The following is an 11,626-nucleotide window of genomic DNA, read 5'->3' on the forward strand; positions in this document are numbered from 1 at the left end:
AAACCTTTACAGAACAATGAATGCTCGTTACACAATAATAAAGATCTTGTTCTTACCATAGGTTAATATCATTTTGTCAAATAAAAAGGAAAGGGAAACAAGGACACTTTAGCATAAAGAGGGCTTGACAGGCTGAAAGTACATAAAAGTTATCCTACTACAATAAAAAAAAAAAAAAAAATAAAAATAAAAAATAAAAATAAAAAAAAAAAGAACTTCATTAACAAGACAGAACCAAATCTAGTTATAGCTTCTGCCTCTACTTGTGGTTTAAATGAAACAAAAATCTTAGATGTCAACAAGCAGTTGGTGCAGCTTCCCAAAAGGAACAAAATTCCAGATGTCCAGTAGGTCACTAATGTCTTGCTGGTGAGGGAATCAACACAAGGGGAAAAAGTGGTATTTACGGCATAAGGATGAGAAAAATAATAGAAAGAAGATGCTAAAAGAAGGGTAGTCTCACCCAAAAAAAAAAACCTTTAATTTTAGCCTAGAACGCATACAACGGAGTAGTGAGTCAAACAAATGACACAAAACAAATGTATGAAAATTGCCATTCTGGCAACCCAATTAATAATGCGCATATATTATAACCAGCATATGATAACTTGGCGAATTGTGATTATCCTATCATATACAGTTATGCACCGAATTTTGAAACATACATGCCAAGTATCATAATTTACAAAGATAATGAAAAATGCACATATTTTATGTCTTGCCCACACTACTAGTTGAATTTAGCCATATTTTTCCTTATTATTTAATCCTCTGCAGTATTTTCATATCCAAGAGATAGTTATATTAATACACATAATAAATAAAATTGCATCGATATTTTATATCCGTCACATTTTGCATCAAAGATAAACCACCATCCTATTTTTCCTGTTCCAGAATTTGTTTCCTAACCATTATAACCAAGCATTTTAATTCCCCTCTTCCTTTTCCAGTTGGGTGTGCACAATGTGTGCGCTTGTGGTAAGTAAGCTTTTACTTCAACCTACCGGCAGCCCATTAGTGAGAAGCGGAATTGGATGTTGGGACTCATGTCTAGAAGATGAAGAAAGATCAACATCATCTCCCTGCCACTGACGCTTTCCATGGGTGTAATTGAACTCATTCTCCAGATCATCAACATCATCCTCTTCATCATCTCCCTCTACTCGAGGACTCCCTGAAATTTATATGTCAATAACTTAGTAACAAGAATCCGAGTTCCAAACCCACTACTGAGTCACCGACGATATGCAATGGAACTTTAGCCACTCCTAGTTGCAAAAAGAATTATAATTTAGAATCAATCAGAGGACAGCATATGGGTATTGAGAAATGGAGCTAACCTTTGTGTCTCTTGTACCTAGTCTTGCACTGGGGACAAGATTGGTTCCCATCTTTCCGTTCATACTCATAACAAGGCCGACACACAGGGAAACCACACTCATTGCAAGCAACAAAGACATCGCCGGTAGCAGTAAGCCCAACTGTATCTCCACAGATCTGACACACTTTCCCATTCAAATTCTTCAGGGGCTTGGGCTGCATCATACACAGAAAGTAACTGATGAGTGTTAAACAGAGGAATCAATAAAAGATGCAAGTCATTTCCAACGGCAAAGTATCCCATTCAACCAGAGTCCCCTGTAAATACAACTAGGAGATCAGAAGAACCCCATCAAAGTGTAAGCAAGTTTTACTCAATAATGGATATACACACCTTTGTTTTTCTGGTCTCAATTCCCAACAAGAAAGTCTTTCTAAATTGAAGAAACCCATTATTACTAGATATCATACGAGGCCAATTACAGACGAGAAAGCATAACAACTCCGGAAGAAAGAAAGAAATTCACCAAGCATGAAGCAAACAAGTGGTTAACGAATACGGCCCAACACTAAGGCTGGAGCTCTCACACTGTGGTGAAAGTAGATTTAGCCACAACAGTGAACATAACTAGATCTGAGTCGAAAACTTCCACAAGACAGATAATGCAGCCATCCCCAATTATAATACACGTAAGAACTAAGAGACAGTGAGCAGATCTAAGCAAAGAAGAAGCAAGAAAGAGAAACCGAAGGAGAAAAAAAACTAATAAAATTTTCAGAAAACTGTATCATTATAGACCGGAATTAAAAGTAAAACGAAAACAGAAAAATTTTCCAGAATACGATCATCAAAACAAAAAAAAAAAAAAATACTTCCACAAAATATAAACATACACCGCGTACTATCAAGAAGATCCCCGCAGTACCAATTTTTTGGACATCCAATTTGGCGAATCCTTTAAACAAAGCAATACCCAGTGTCCATTACCACGAGAAAAACCAAGAATTGGACGTCCAATCTCCAAACACGACATATTCATGGCAATCAAAATGAATCCAGGAAAAAGAAAGAATTTTTGGGGCAAAAAAAAAAAAGCCAAAAGGGTTGAGAAGACAAACACACCCCAACTTCTCCTTCGTGTCGAATCATCACAAACTCGTTCCGTTTGTGCGAACCAGCAACCATTCCTGCATTTGCTTCCATGGTTTCCCAATAGAAAGAGAAACAGAGAGAAGCAGAAAAGTGAGAGCTTTCCTTCTCGTACTATCAATGAATTCTATCGGTTACATGGACAGAAGACAAAGAAGGAAGTTCCCACTAAAAGCAATGAATCTTTCAGCTCAGATCTCTCACAATCTGAGCATCTCTTTCTCTGCCCAACCAAATCCCCAATTCCTCATTTCCTCCGTTCTCCCCTTCCGCCTCCCTTTCCTCAACTCTCTCTTCTTGTTTTATCTTTTCCAGCCTTAAATTTTTTTATTATTTTTTTATTTCTAGAATTTAGGGACAATTACCCGGTGAACCAGTAATATGGGTCCCAGCTCTTGTCGGCTAAAGATCGGCTCAGCTTAGCTAGTTAGCTCAGCTTGGGAATAGATTCGTGTTCGACTTGGTTCAGTTTCCTTCTTTTGGTCTAGAACTTGGTTCAATTTCAGACCAGGTCTCTTCACTAGTTATGAACTTTAGATGTTGCTAAATACTAAATTTATTGCTAATTTCTTATTCATTGTTCCAATGTTCCAGCAATTGGTGGTAGGTGTACATTAAAAAAAAATGATGGTAGGTGCTATTGAACTAATCATTGGATATGCATCAAGAGGAAATTTACGTATATAGAGTATTATATTAGTTGGATCTTAATTTGATAGGAGAAAGTTACTCTTTAAGTGTGGATGAAGAAAAATCCATTGTTGCAATCTCATAGTTACTCATCTATTGAGCAAATGTTCAAAATGCCCTTTTTCATTATTTCAGGAGTCCCACTCAAAGCACCAGAAACTTGGAGTGAATAGATTTTCTAAGCTATCAGAACAGGTATATTGGCGTCTCTCTCTCTCTCTCTCTCTCTCTCTCTCTCTCTCTCTCTCTCTCTCTCTCTCTCTCTCTCTCTCTCTCTCTCTCTCTCTCTCTATCTCTCTCTCTCTCACACACACACACACACACACACGAAATGATCTCATTATCTTCCTATATACAACACCATTTTGGCGCACCACATTCGCGCACTTCCTTATGTCATTTGTTCAAAAAAATTTATCTTGTTCGAATTTCAAAGTAGGAGTTCGCTACACCCACTTCAAATTTTCTTTTTGTCATGTTCTTAAGAACTACTATGATGTTTGCTCGAGACACTGAATTTTTATGGGACAAGATGGGGATGGGGATGGGGATGGGGATGGGGGGAAGGGCTCACGACCCTTTTTTTTTTCTTTTTTATAATTTATTGGATGTAACAAATGGATCTACACCATCCATTTTTAAGGCTCTTAAATTTCCACCTCAATTGTTTCTTCTGTAGATCTTGAAGAGAAGATCTCCTTCTCTTGCCAAATCATTAGGAACTTCATAAGAAAAATGTTGTCAATCCTTGCAAGTTTGAACCATTGTCCATACATTAGCCAAAAAAAATAATAATAATAATAACCATTGCCCGTAAACCTTTAAACCTAAATCATGAAATCCTAAACTTGAAAGATTAGATCTAAGCCAAATATGGAGAACTACTGAACCCCATTATTAAAACCTTTTGTGAAAGGAAAAAAAATATATATTGGATTTGCATAAATGATGAGGAGTAGAGAAGGAGACTTACATTGGATAAATGAAAAAGAAATAGAGATCGTAAATAAGAAAATATGGAGAGAGGCAGATCAAGAGTATGCTAGCAAAAGTCAAAGACCGATCATTGCTACTGGATTTGCAAATGAGATATTGTAGAGTTGCAAATAGTTGTCCACCACAAAAAAACTATTGCGCTATTGTAGTCTTTAGAAAGAAGAAAAAAAGATTGAAGAAGATAACGGGGAGAAGGAGTGGATGAGTGGATGAGGAGATGAGTGCATGAGTGTATGAACCATTATTTAAAGCCTTCTATGTTTGTTATGTACTTATGTGATGGCACATTACATAAAAACACAAACCATGATCTCTTAGGATTTTGTTTTGATTGTGACAGATCTCATAATATTATCAATATGTGACATCCTGACCATTAGCAACGCTTACAACATCACTATGGGAAGAACAATTTTTTTTTTTTGAATTTTTTACAGTCCTAAATTTCAAGTAAAAAGTCATACAAAATGAATATATTTAAGTAAGGGATATTTCTACCCAAAAAAAAGTAAGGGATATTATTATGCCCTTTTAAATATAACACATATTTTTTCCAATGAGGATAAATATTATAATTTCACATATATACTCAAAAAATATATAAAACAATGACAATTTTTTGTAATGACACAATAGTAAGCAATTTTCAAATTATTTTGAAATCCTTTTTTCATCCCTAACATAATAATTTTTGGGATTGAGATAAGAGACAATCAAAAGAAGTTTACAATTTTTTTTTTTTTGGAGTGGGGTGAAGAAGGATAAAAATAATACCTATAAAGGGATACAAACATACCATAAAGTAATATTTGATAAGCAAGGCATAGTTATAAACCTTGATAAATCTTTTTGCCACTCAAAAAACCTTATTTTTTTATTTTTTTTTTTAATTTTTTATAGCTTACAAGTTTTGCATTACAAAGAGGCTGATGTATACAAACATTTAGATTTCAAAATATTTCATTTTATTGCAACCTTTATCTTACTCTCTTAATTTTAATTGAAAAATTATGAAGAAATATTTGTTATTTGTTAATTTTGAATATTATAGGAGGCCCTTCAATACAAGTATAGATACTGAACCTATCTATTATAACTAAGGGAGTAAATTAGTTCAGTTCTAGGTATTTGGTTTAGTTTCTAATTGATTTCAGTCACTTAAGATGAAGATAAAAACCAACCGACTAATCAATCACTACCAAATCTTAAGACAAGGACCTTAAATATTCAATCGATTGATCTTGATTATTTGTTTCAATTCTTGTTAAATGATCTAATCAGTTTCAATCTAATTAAAGAGTTTGTTCAAATATATAATGGGTTCCATAAATTAAAAATAAAACTTGCAAACTTGAGTATCAATAGATAAGTAGTATTATAAAAATAAGAAATAAAGGTTATTCATTGGATGAAGACTTAAATGCAATACTCCAAGAATTTGACATTCATGCAATGTATGATAATCACTTTGAGGGTGATTTACCTATCGGACTCCAGTTTTTTTTTATTAATGTTTCCTATATCATTTATATATATATATATATATATATATATATTATATTATCCATACTTACATAAAAACACATATGCTATGAGTATCTATATAAAATATGTTTAGAACGTCTCATATGTATAATATGATTATAAGAAAACCATGTCGATTAATTTAAAAAAAATAATAATAATAAATAAATAAATGAAAAAAAAAAAAAAAAAAAAAAAAAAAAAGGAAAAAGAGGAGGCATGAGCCTTATGACTCAAATCACCTTCTTTTCAACAAGAAAAATCCTATGTCGACTCTTAAGTTGCAATGAATTACTTAATATATTAATTAATATATTGTATTTATTCAATTAGAAAATTTTCTTTCGATAAATTCATATTCTACATGCGATTATTTTCTTTATATGGATATTTGCATATTTATATATATTTTTACTCCAAATATTTTAAAGAGGATTCATATCTTGAAGAAATATTATTAAAGTCTAATATTTTATCATACCTTATTGTCTGGCACTCAGGCCCAATGTGGGGCCAACACTAATAAAAAGTGATTTCATTTTTTTAAATTACATTTATTAGATAATGTATCTCTACCAAAATCCTTAATGTGATATGATTAAGTGAGAGCTCACCCAAATTTGATAACTGCAGCTGATAGAGGACTCTTAGTTCATTGTTGCAACTTGTGAGGTCCTTGGGGATCAGGTTGGGACGGTTCAATAAAGAAAAAAAAAAAAAAAAAAAAAAAAAAAAAAAAAACCCGGAGCCAAGAATGGCTACACTTGTAGAATTATAGTATGCTGTTGGCACTTGACAGGCTGTCTCCGGTTAGTGACCGGTAGTTGCCGGTAAGAAATAACACTCTCTTTGTCCACAACTCCACTAAGTTGTCGGTAGAGTAGACAGTGGAGCTTTCCGACATTAATGAAATTTTAAAATACCCTCGTAGGCCTTAACCCTTTTCTAAATTACAAAATTACCACTTTGGTTATACGTTATTGTATTAATGGTCAATTATCCATTCATGATAAAGTATTTAAATATAACTACTGTCGTGAATAATAAAAAAATAAAATAACATAAATAAATCTATTGACTGCTTAGGCATACAAAAATAAATCAAATACATTTAATTTATTTTTTTATACTATTATATATGTTATGATGTGATATTTTTGTTAAGCTGTTATCACGTAGTTTCAGTTTTGGTCATGGATCTTTGATTGATCCAGATCGATTATCCATATCGTTTCAGGGGTAAAATAGTAAAAAAAAAAAGTACATTTTAAAAAATACAAGACAAAACCGATCGATACCCACCAATTCATTCCAGACTGTCCCCTAAATCCTTGGCTTCAAATTATACAAATTAATATTACACAAAACTAGGGTCTGGGCCCACAAATATAACATCTAAGAGGACCTTTTTGTGAGTAAATTTATATTATCTCCTCGAATTTAAAAATTTTAAATAAATTTTATGAATTTATTGGAAAAAGATTTCAAAATTAGTGATAGCATTGTCCAATTCTATAATTGAAATGGTCTCAAAAAACCCTTTTGATTATACATTTGTAAGAATTATTTAAGCTGTTTGAGTACACATGTGAAATAAGATTTTATTCTTGTTGAAAGAAAATATCATATTAAAAATAGCAAAAACATAAGATTATAATTTATTTTTCATGAAGTTTGATTAAGTTAATATTTTCTTATAATTAAGGATTTTTTTTGTTTTCAATTTATTTTCTCAATGAATATGATCCAATATAATACTAAAATCTTTTGGCAGCCACGTAAAAAAACAAAGGGCCTGGTCAGATCGTGGCTTGTCCTTTCTTCCCACATGGAGTAAAACTTTCTTCCCACATTGTTTTCTTCATGCTCATATAGACACCATAGTGGTGGGTCCATCTCGATAAAAAAAAAAAATCCTCAACCATGGAGCAACAAGAAATAATTCTTCGATACTAATAATATGCTTCTATAATTGAACTCATGTGTCATAATAACTCACTCTACTTATTATACAATGTTGAAAAACTCTTCCTTACGTTAATTGAAAATTTTAATCACGTGAAAAAACTCAATCCATCATCATATATCCGCTAACCTACTCTTCCCACTCCTTTTTTTTTTTTTAATGATATTTGCTCATTCCTTATTGCCCTATTCTATTTGCTGTAACATTGACAACATCAAAGGGATCAATGGCTATGGTGGTGGCTTCAGTCAAAATAAATCATATTGGGAGGCTCCTCACTGAACAAGATAGCTGTTTTATGAAGATAGCTTATGGGTTCTCATCAGCTTCTTAAACCCAAAAGTTCTCAAGAATGAGGCTCCATCATTTTTTGTTTTTCTGAAAGCAAAGAAGGTATGGCAGTTAATCAAATGGGTTGGAGATGTAGAGGAAGGGATTTTGTTGTAGTTTCTCACAAAAGGGGGTTCCAAGAATGTGCACTGTGCTTTTATTTTTGTATCTTATGGGACCTATTCTTTTGTTGTACCCTACGTACTATTTTAATATAAGCAATACCATATGATATGTAAGGTGTTTGGTAGATTGTCAGTTTGTAGCCCATCGATATTATTATTTACTGGTAGTCGGTGCATGTGGGTGTGCAAGTGTTTTTTAGTTGTCGGTAAGAGAGAGAGAGAGATGCCTTAGTTTATTCTGTTAAATAATAAATAGGTGGTGGCAAAAACACATGTTTCCATTAATTCCTATCATAAGAGTATGGGCATTTCGACGCAGCTATTGAAATAACTTCTCTTGCTATAATTTTAGATACTTCATCCATTTTATAAAGTATTCGATCCGATTTAATGATAGATACTCAATATTTAGGAGATTATTTTTTTGAATCTATATGTGTTTTTGTAGGTATTATTGTAATGGGTTTGTCTAGAAATACACATTTCTATATTTTTCCACCACGACACGCATATATGTCATGTTATTGCTTATTGTCCTGTTTCTATTTATCTAGATGTGATCTAAGCGGGTTCAAGTGCGTTAAGAGCATATTTATCAAAACAAATATGATACTGTTACCATGAAGGGATGCAAAAATAAATAAATAAATAAACAAAACGATGCTAGAAAAGACAAAGGCCATCATGGACCAAAGACCCCGTCAGCTCATTCTAGTCAATTATGTTTCTAGCTATGAAATTTTCCAATAGATGAAGTTGGACCTTGGTGCAACAATAAAGTTGCTCAATTGTGATCAAGTGATCTCGGGGTTTGAGTAAGGAAATAGTTTTTCCACGAAACGGGGGCAATGATAAAGTTGTTCCATTGGGTGTAAGTAATCTTGCTGAACCACGTAAATTTTCATGTTTGCATTGTGTGATTATTTATTTATAATTTTCATTATTTTTTGTATTGTTTTTTACTCTTATTTTCTACAGAAAATTTAGATAGGGCTGACATTTGTGTATAGATGGATCCTAAGGTCTCCAACTCATCTGCCAAATTTCTGCCTGATTTGGGTTCATCAAGTGACAAAATAAGGTATTGAAAAAATTAGACACAATAAAAAAGAACTACAATGGGTCGCATACATAAAAAATACACAACAGGTATGACAACTAAAGAGAGGATTCATTAGATCTTCATCAAATTTAAATGTGACAAATTCAAAAAAAAGATGCAGAGACTTAGTTATATATGTAAGGAAGGGATATGTTTCGGTTTCTCTATTTTCTATTGCTTTGCCCCCATGAATTTATTCCTCTTTCTTTAATATATATATATATATATATATATATTTTGATAAGATATGGTGTAGCCGACAGTTCCCCTTGGGGCAGTCTGATTTCTTCTTGTAGTTGAATTTCATGCAATGTAGCTAATGAGGTTATTATAAGATGGAGGAAAGCTTAAACTTTAGATCACTGGAATGTTTAATTCTTCTAGTAGGAGTAGCAATGAATACACTTCTTGAATTCTCATTCCATTAAGATTATTGAAATTTAAAAGAGTTTGGAGCTGAAAGAGGATCTGGGTTCTTCTTTTTTGGGCAGAAAAACATTATAGGTCTGACGCAGGCAACACCGGCGTGCAGGCCAATGTGAAGGTGTTTAGGAGTATCTTCAATGCATAGCAAGGAGAGGGTACAACGGTCTTTTTGTATCCACTTAATCTTGACGTTGCCTGCGTCAGACCAACAAGAATCTTTTTTCTGGACCCTCTGATCCAAGACTTGAAAATCAAACAAGAACTTCTCTCTTGTCTATGTATATGAAATTTCTGAGTTCTCTTTTCCTTCCCCACCCGCCACCACAATCCACCGGCCTTGCTATTGGTTTTAGTAAGAAAAACTAGTCCGAAGCAAAGAAGGCCTTCTTCCAGGTGGGTCCAAGCCTTTAGTGAGATACCACTTTGAAAGAGCTAGAATTCTAACCTTATATCAGGACCTAAGGGTCAAACCACGGTCTCCGAATCCCTGTTTTTCAAGTTTCAAATAGTTTGCAGGAACTGGTCTTCTTTTATTAGGCCCTATTGCCTATTGGCCCGCAACTCAGATTCAACACAGCCACTAGTCCATCGATCTGCCTCAGCTGGAAAAGGTTGGGCAAATGATTACATTAAATGGGTTAATTAGAAAAGCCCCATTAGGTAGGTTATGGGCCTCACATTCCTACAGCGAAAAGGACTAAAGGGTTTCGTAATCCTTGACTTTTCAAGAAATTCTTCATCAATGGTTGTGGATGACTGATTTTTTTTTATTTTTTTGACCTTATTTTCATGAGAAATGTTAGGAAGATTGAGAAATGTTGCATATAAAAATTAAAACTTCTTTAAACATCAATAATAATCTCAATGGCTAAGAAAAACATCTTCTCCGATTCTAATCATTTATCTTTCACCCATCTATTGGATGGAAAGACTTGAACACACATTCCTAGGCGTTGACAACAATGAAAAATGTGAGATTCAATAAGGTAGGTCTTCGGGGCAATCAAACATTGACGAGGGCCTCAATCTTGGAGGACATTTTCCGTACCAAACATCTAATCCGATTGAATTAAACCTCCAAAGCAAATATGGTTGCTTTCTTGGGTACAATGGGAAAATTCTAGCCTCCTACACATTGACTTGAAGAGGAGAAAGAGATGGTGCAATATGTGCACCATCAATTATGTTCACCTCAACCCTTTCCGACTAAGATCTGGGAATGAAAAAGGAAAGGAAAGGATTTAACAAAATCTTTTACTTTCTTGGACTCAGATCTGGAACCAGATATAATCAAACTCATACAAGTGTACACAAGTATGTACAAGAAAAGGGTTAAAGATCAAGTAAAGACGTGTTTCTTTCCTATTTCTTGAAGGGATGCTCAGCTCAAGAACTTGGGTGTACTCCCTACTATTTTCATCAATCCATGTTTATAAATTATATTTACAAAAGCTTGACATTGATAATTGGACCTTAGCCTAATTGGCATCAAAATTTGTGCTCAACTTGATCTACCACGTGACAAATAACACGAAAAGGCAAGAAAACACTACATACAGGCATAGGTACACACCAATGGTTGTGACCAATGGAAAAACATGCGTGCACATATTTAAAACATAGACACTAACGGGTAGCACTTGCTCTTTCTTCCATCAAGAAAATATAAAAGCCTTCACATTTGGACACTAAGAAGAATCAATTGCTTCTCATCACCTCTAGATTTATTTATTTATTTATTTTTCTAATTCCTTAGATTTTTAAAACTTTTTTTTTTATCATAAATTCTATCTCAATGAATTTAATTAAAAAAAAAATTATCAACCTAATTACCCCTTTCGGGAAGTATCAATTGAAAAATTTCTCATTATTTTTGTGAACCTAATAACCCCTTTTGGGAAGTATCAATTGAAAAATTTCTCATAATTTTTGTGAAATCCATGTGAATGCAAATCATATAAAAAATTCGATTCTAATGGACCTCCATTTTTTTT

The 11,626-nt window shown here is 33.3% G+C and overlaps 1 protein-coding gene across 1 annotated transcript; it reads right to left on the bottom strand.

The window, feature by feature from the left end:
* Positions 1 to 1,007: 1,007 nt before the first annotated feature.
* LOC122077294 (cellulose synthase A catalytic subunit 1 [UDP-forming]-like) lies at positions 1,008 to 2,767 on the bottom strand (the record flags this gene model as incomplete). Its single annotated transcript, XM_042643191.1, is given in 3 exon segments — positions 1,008 to 1,177; positions 1,344 to 1,539; positions 2,447 to 2,767. Coding segments are annotated over 3 exon segments (447 nt in total), but the record flags the coding sequence as incomplete, so codon positions are not given.
* Positions 2,768 to 11,626: the final 8,859 nt, after the last annotated feature.

The sequence above is a fragment of the Macadamia integrifolia genome, chromosome 4 (assembly GCF_013358625.1).
Source record: "Macadamia integrifolia cultivar HAES 741 chromosome 4, SCU_Mint_v3, whole genome shotgun sequence".
Classification (NCBI taxonomy): domain Eukaryota; kingdom Viridiplantae; phylum Streptophyta; class Magnoliopsida; order Proteales; family Proteaceae; genus Macadamia; species Macadamia integrifolia.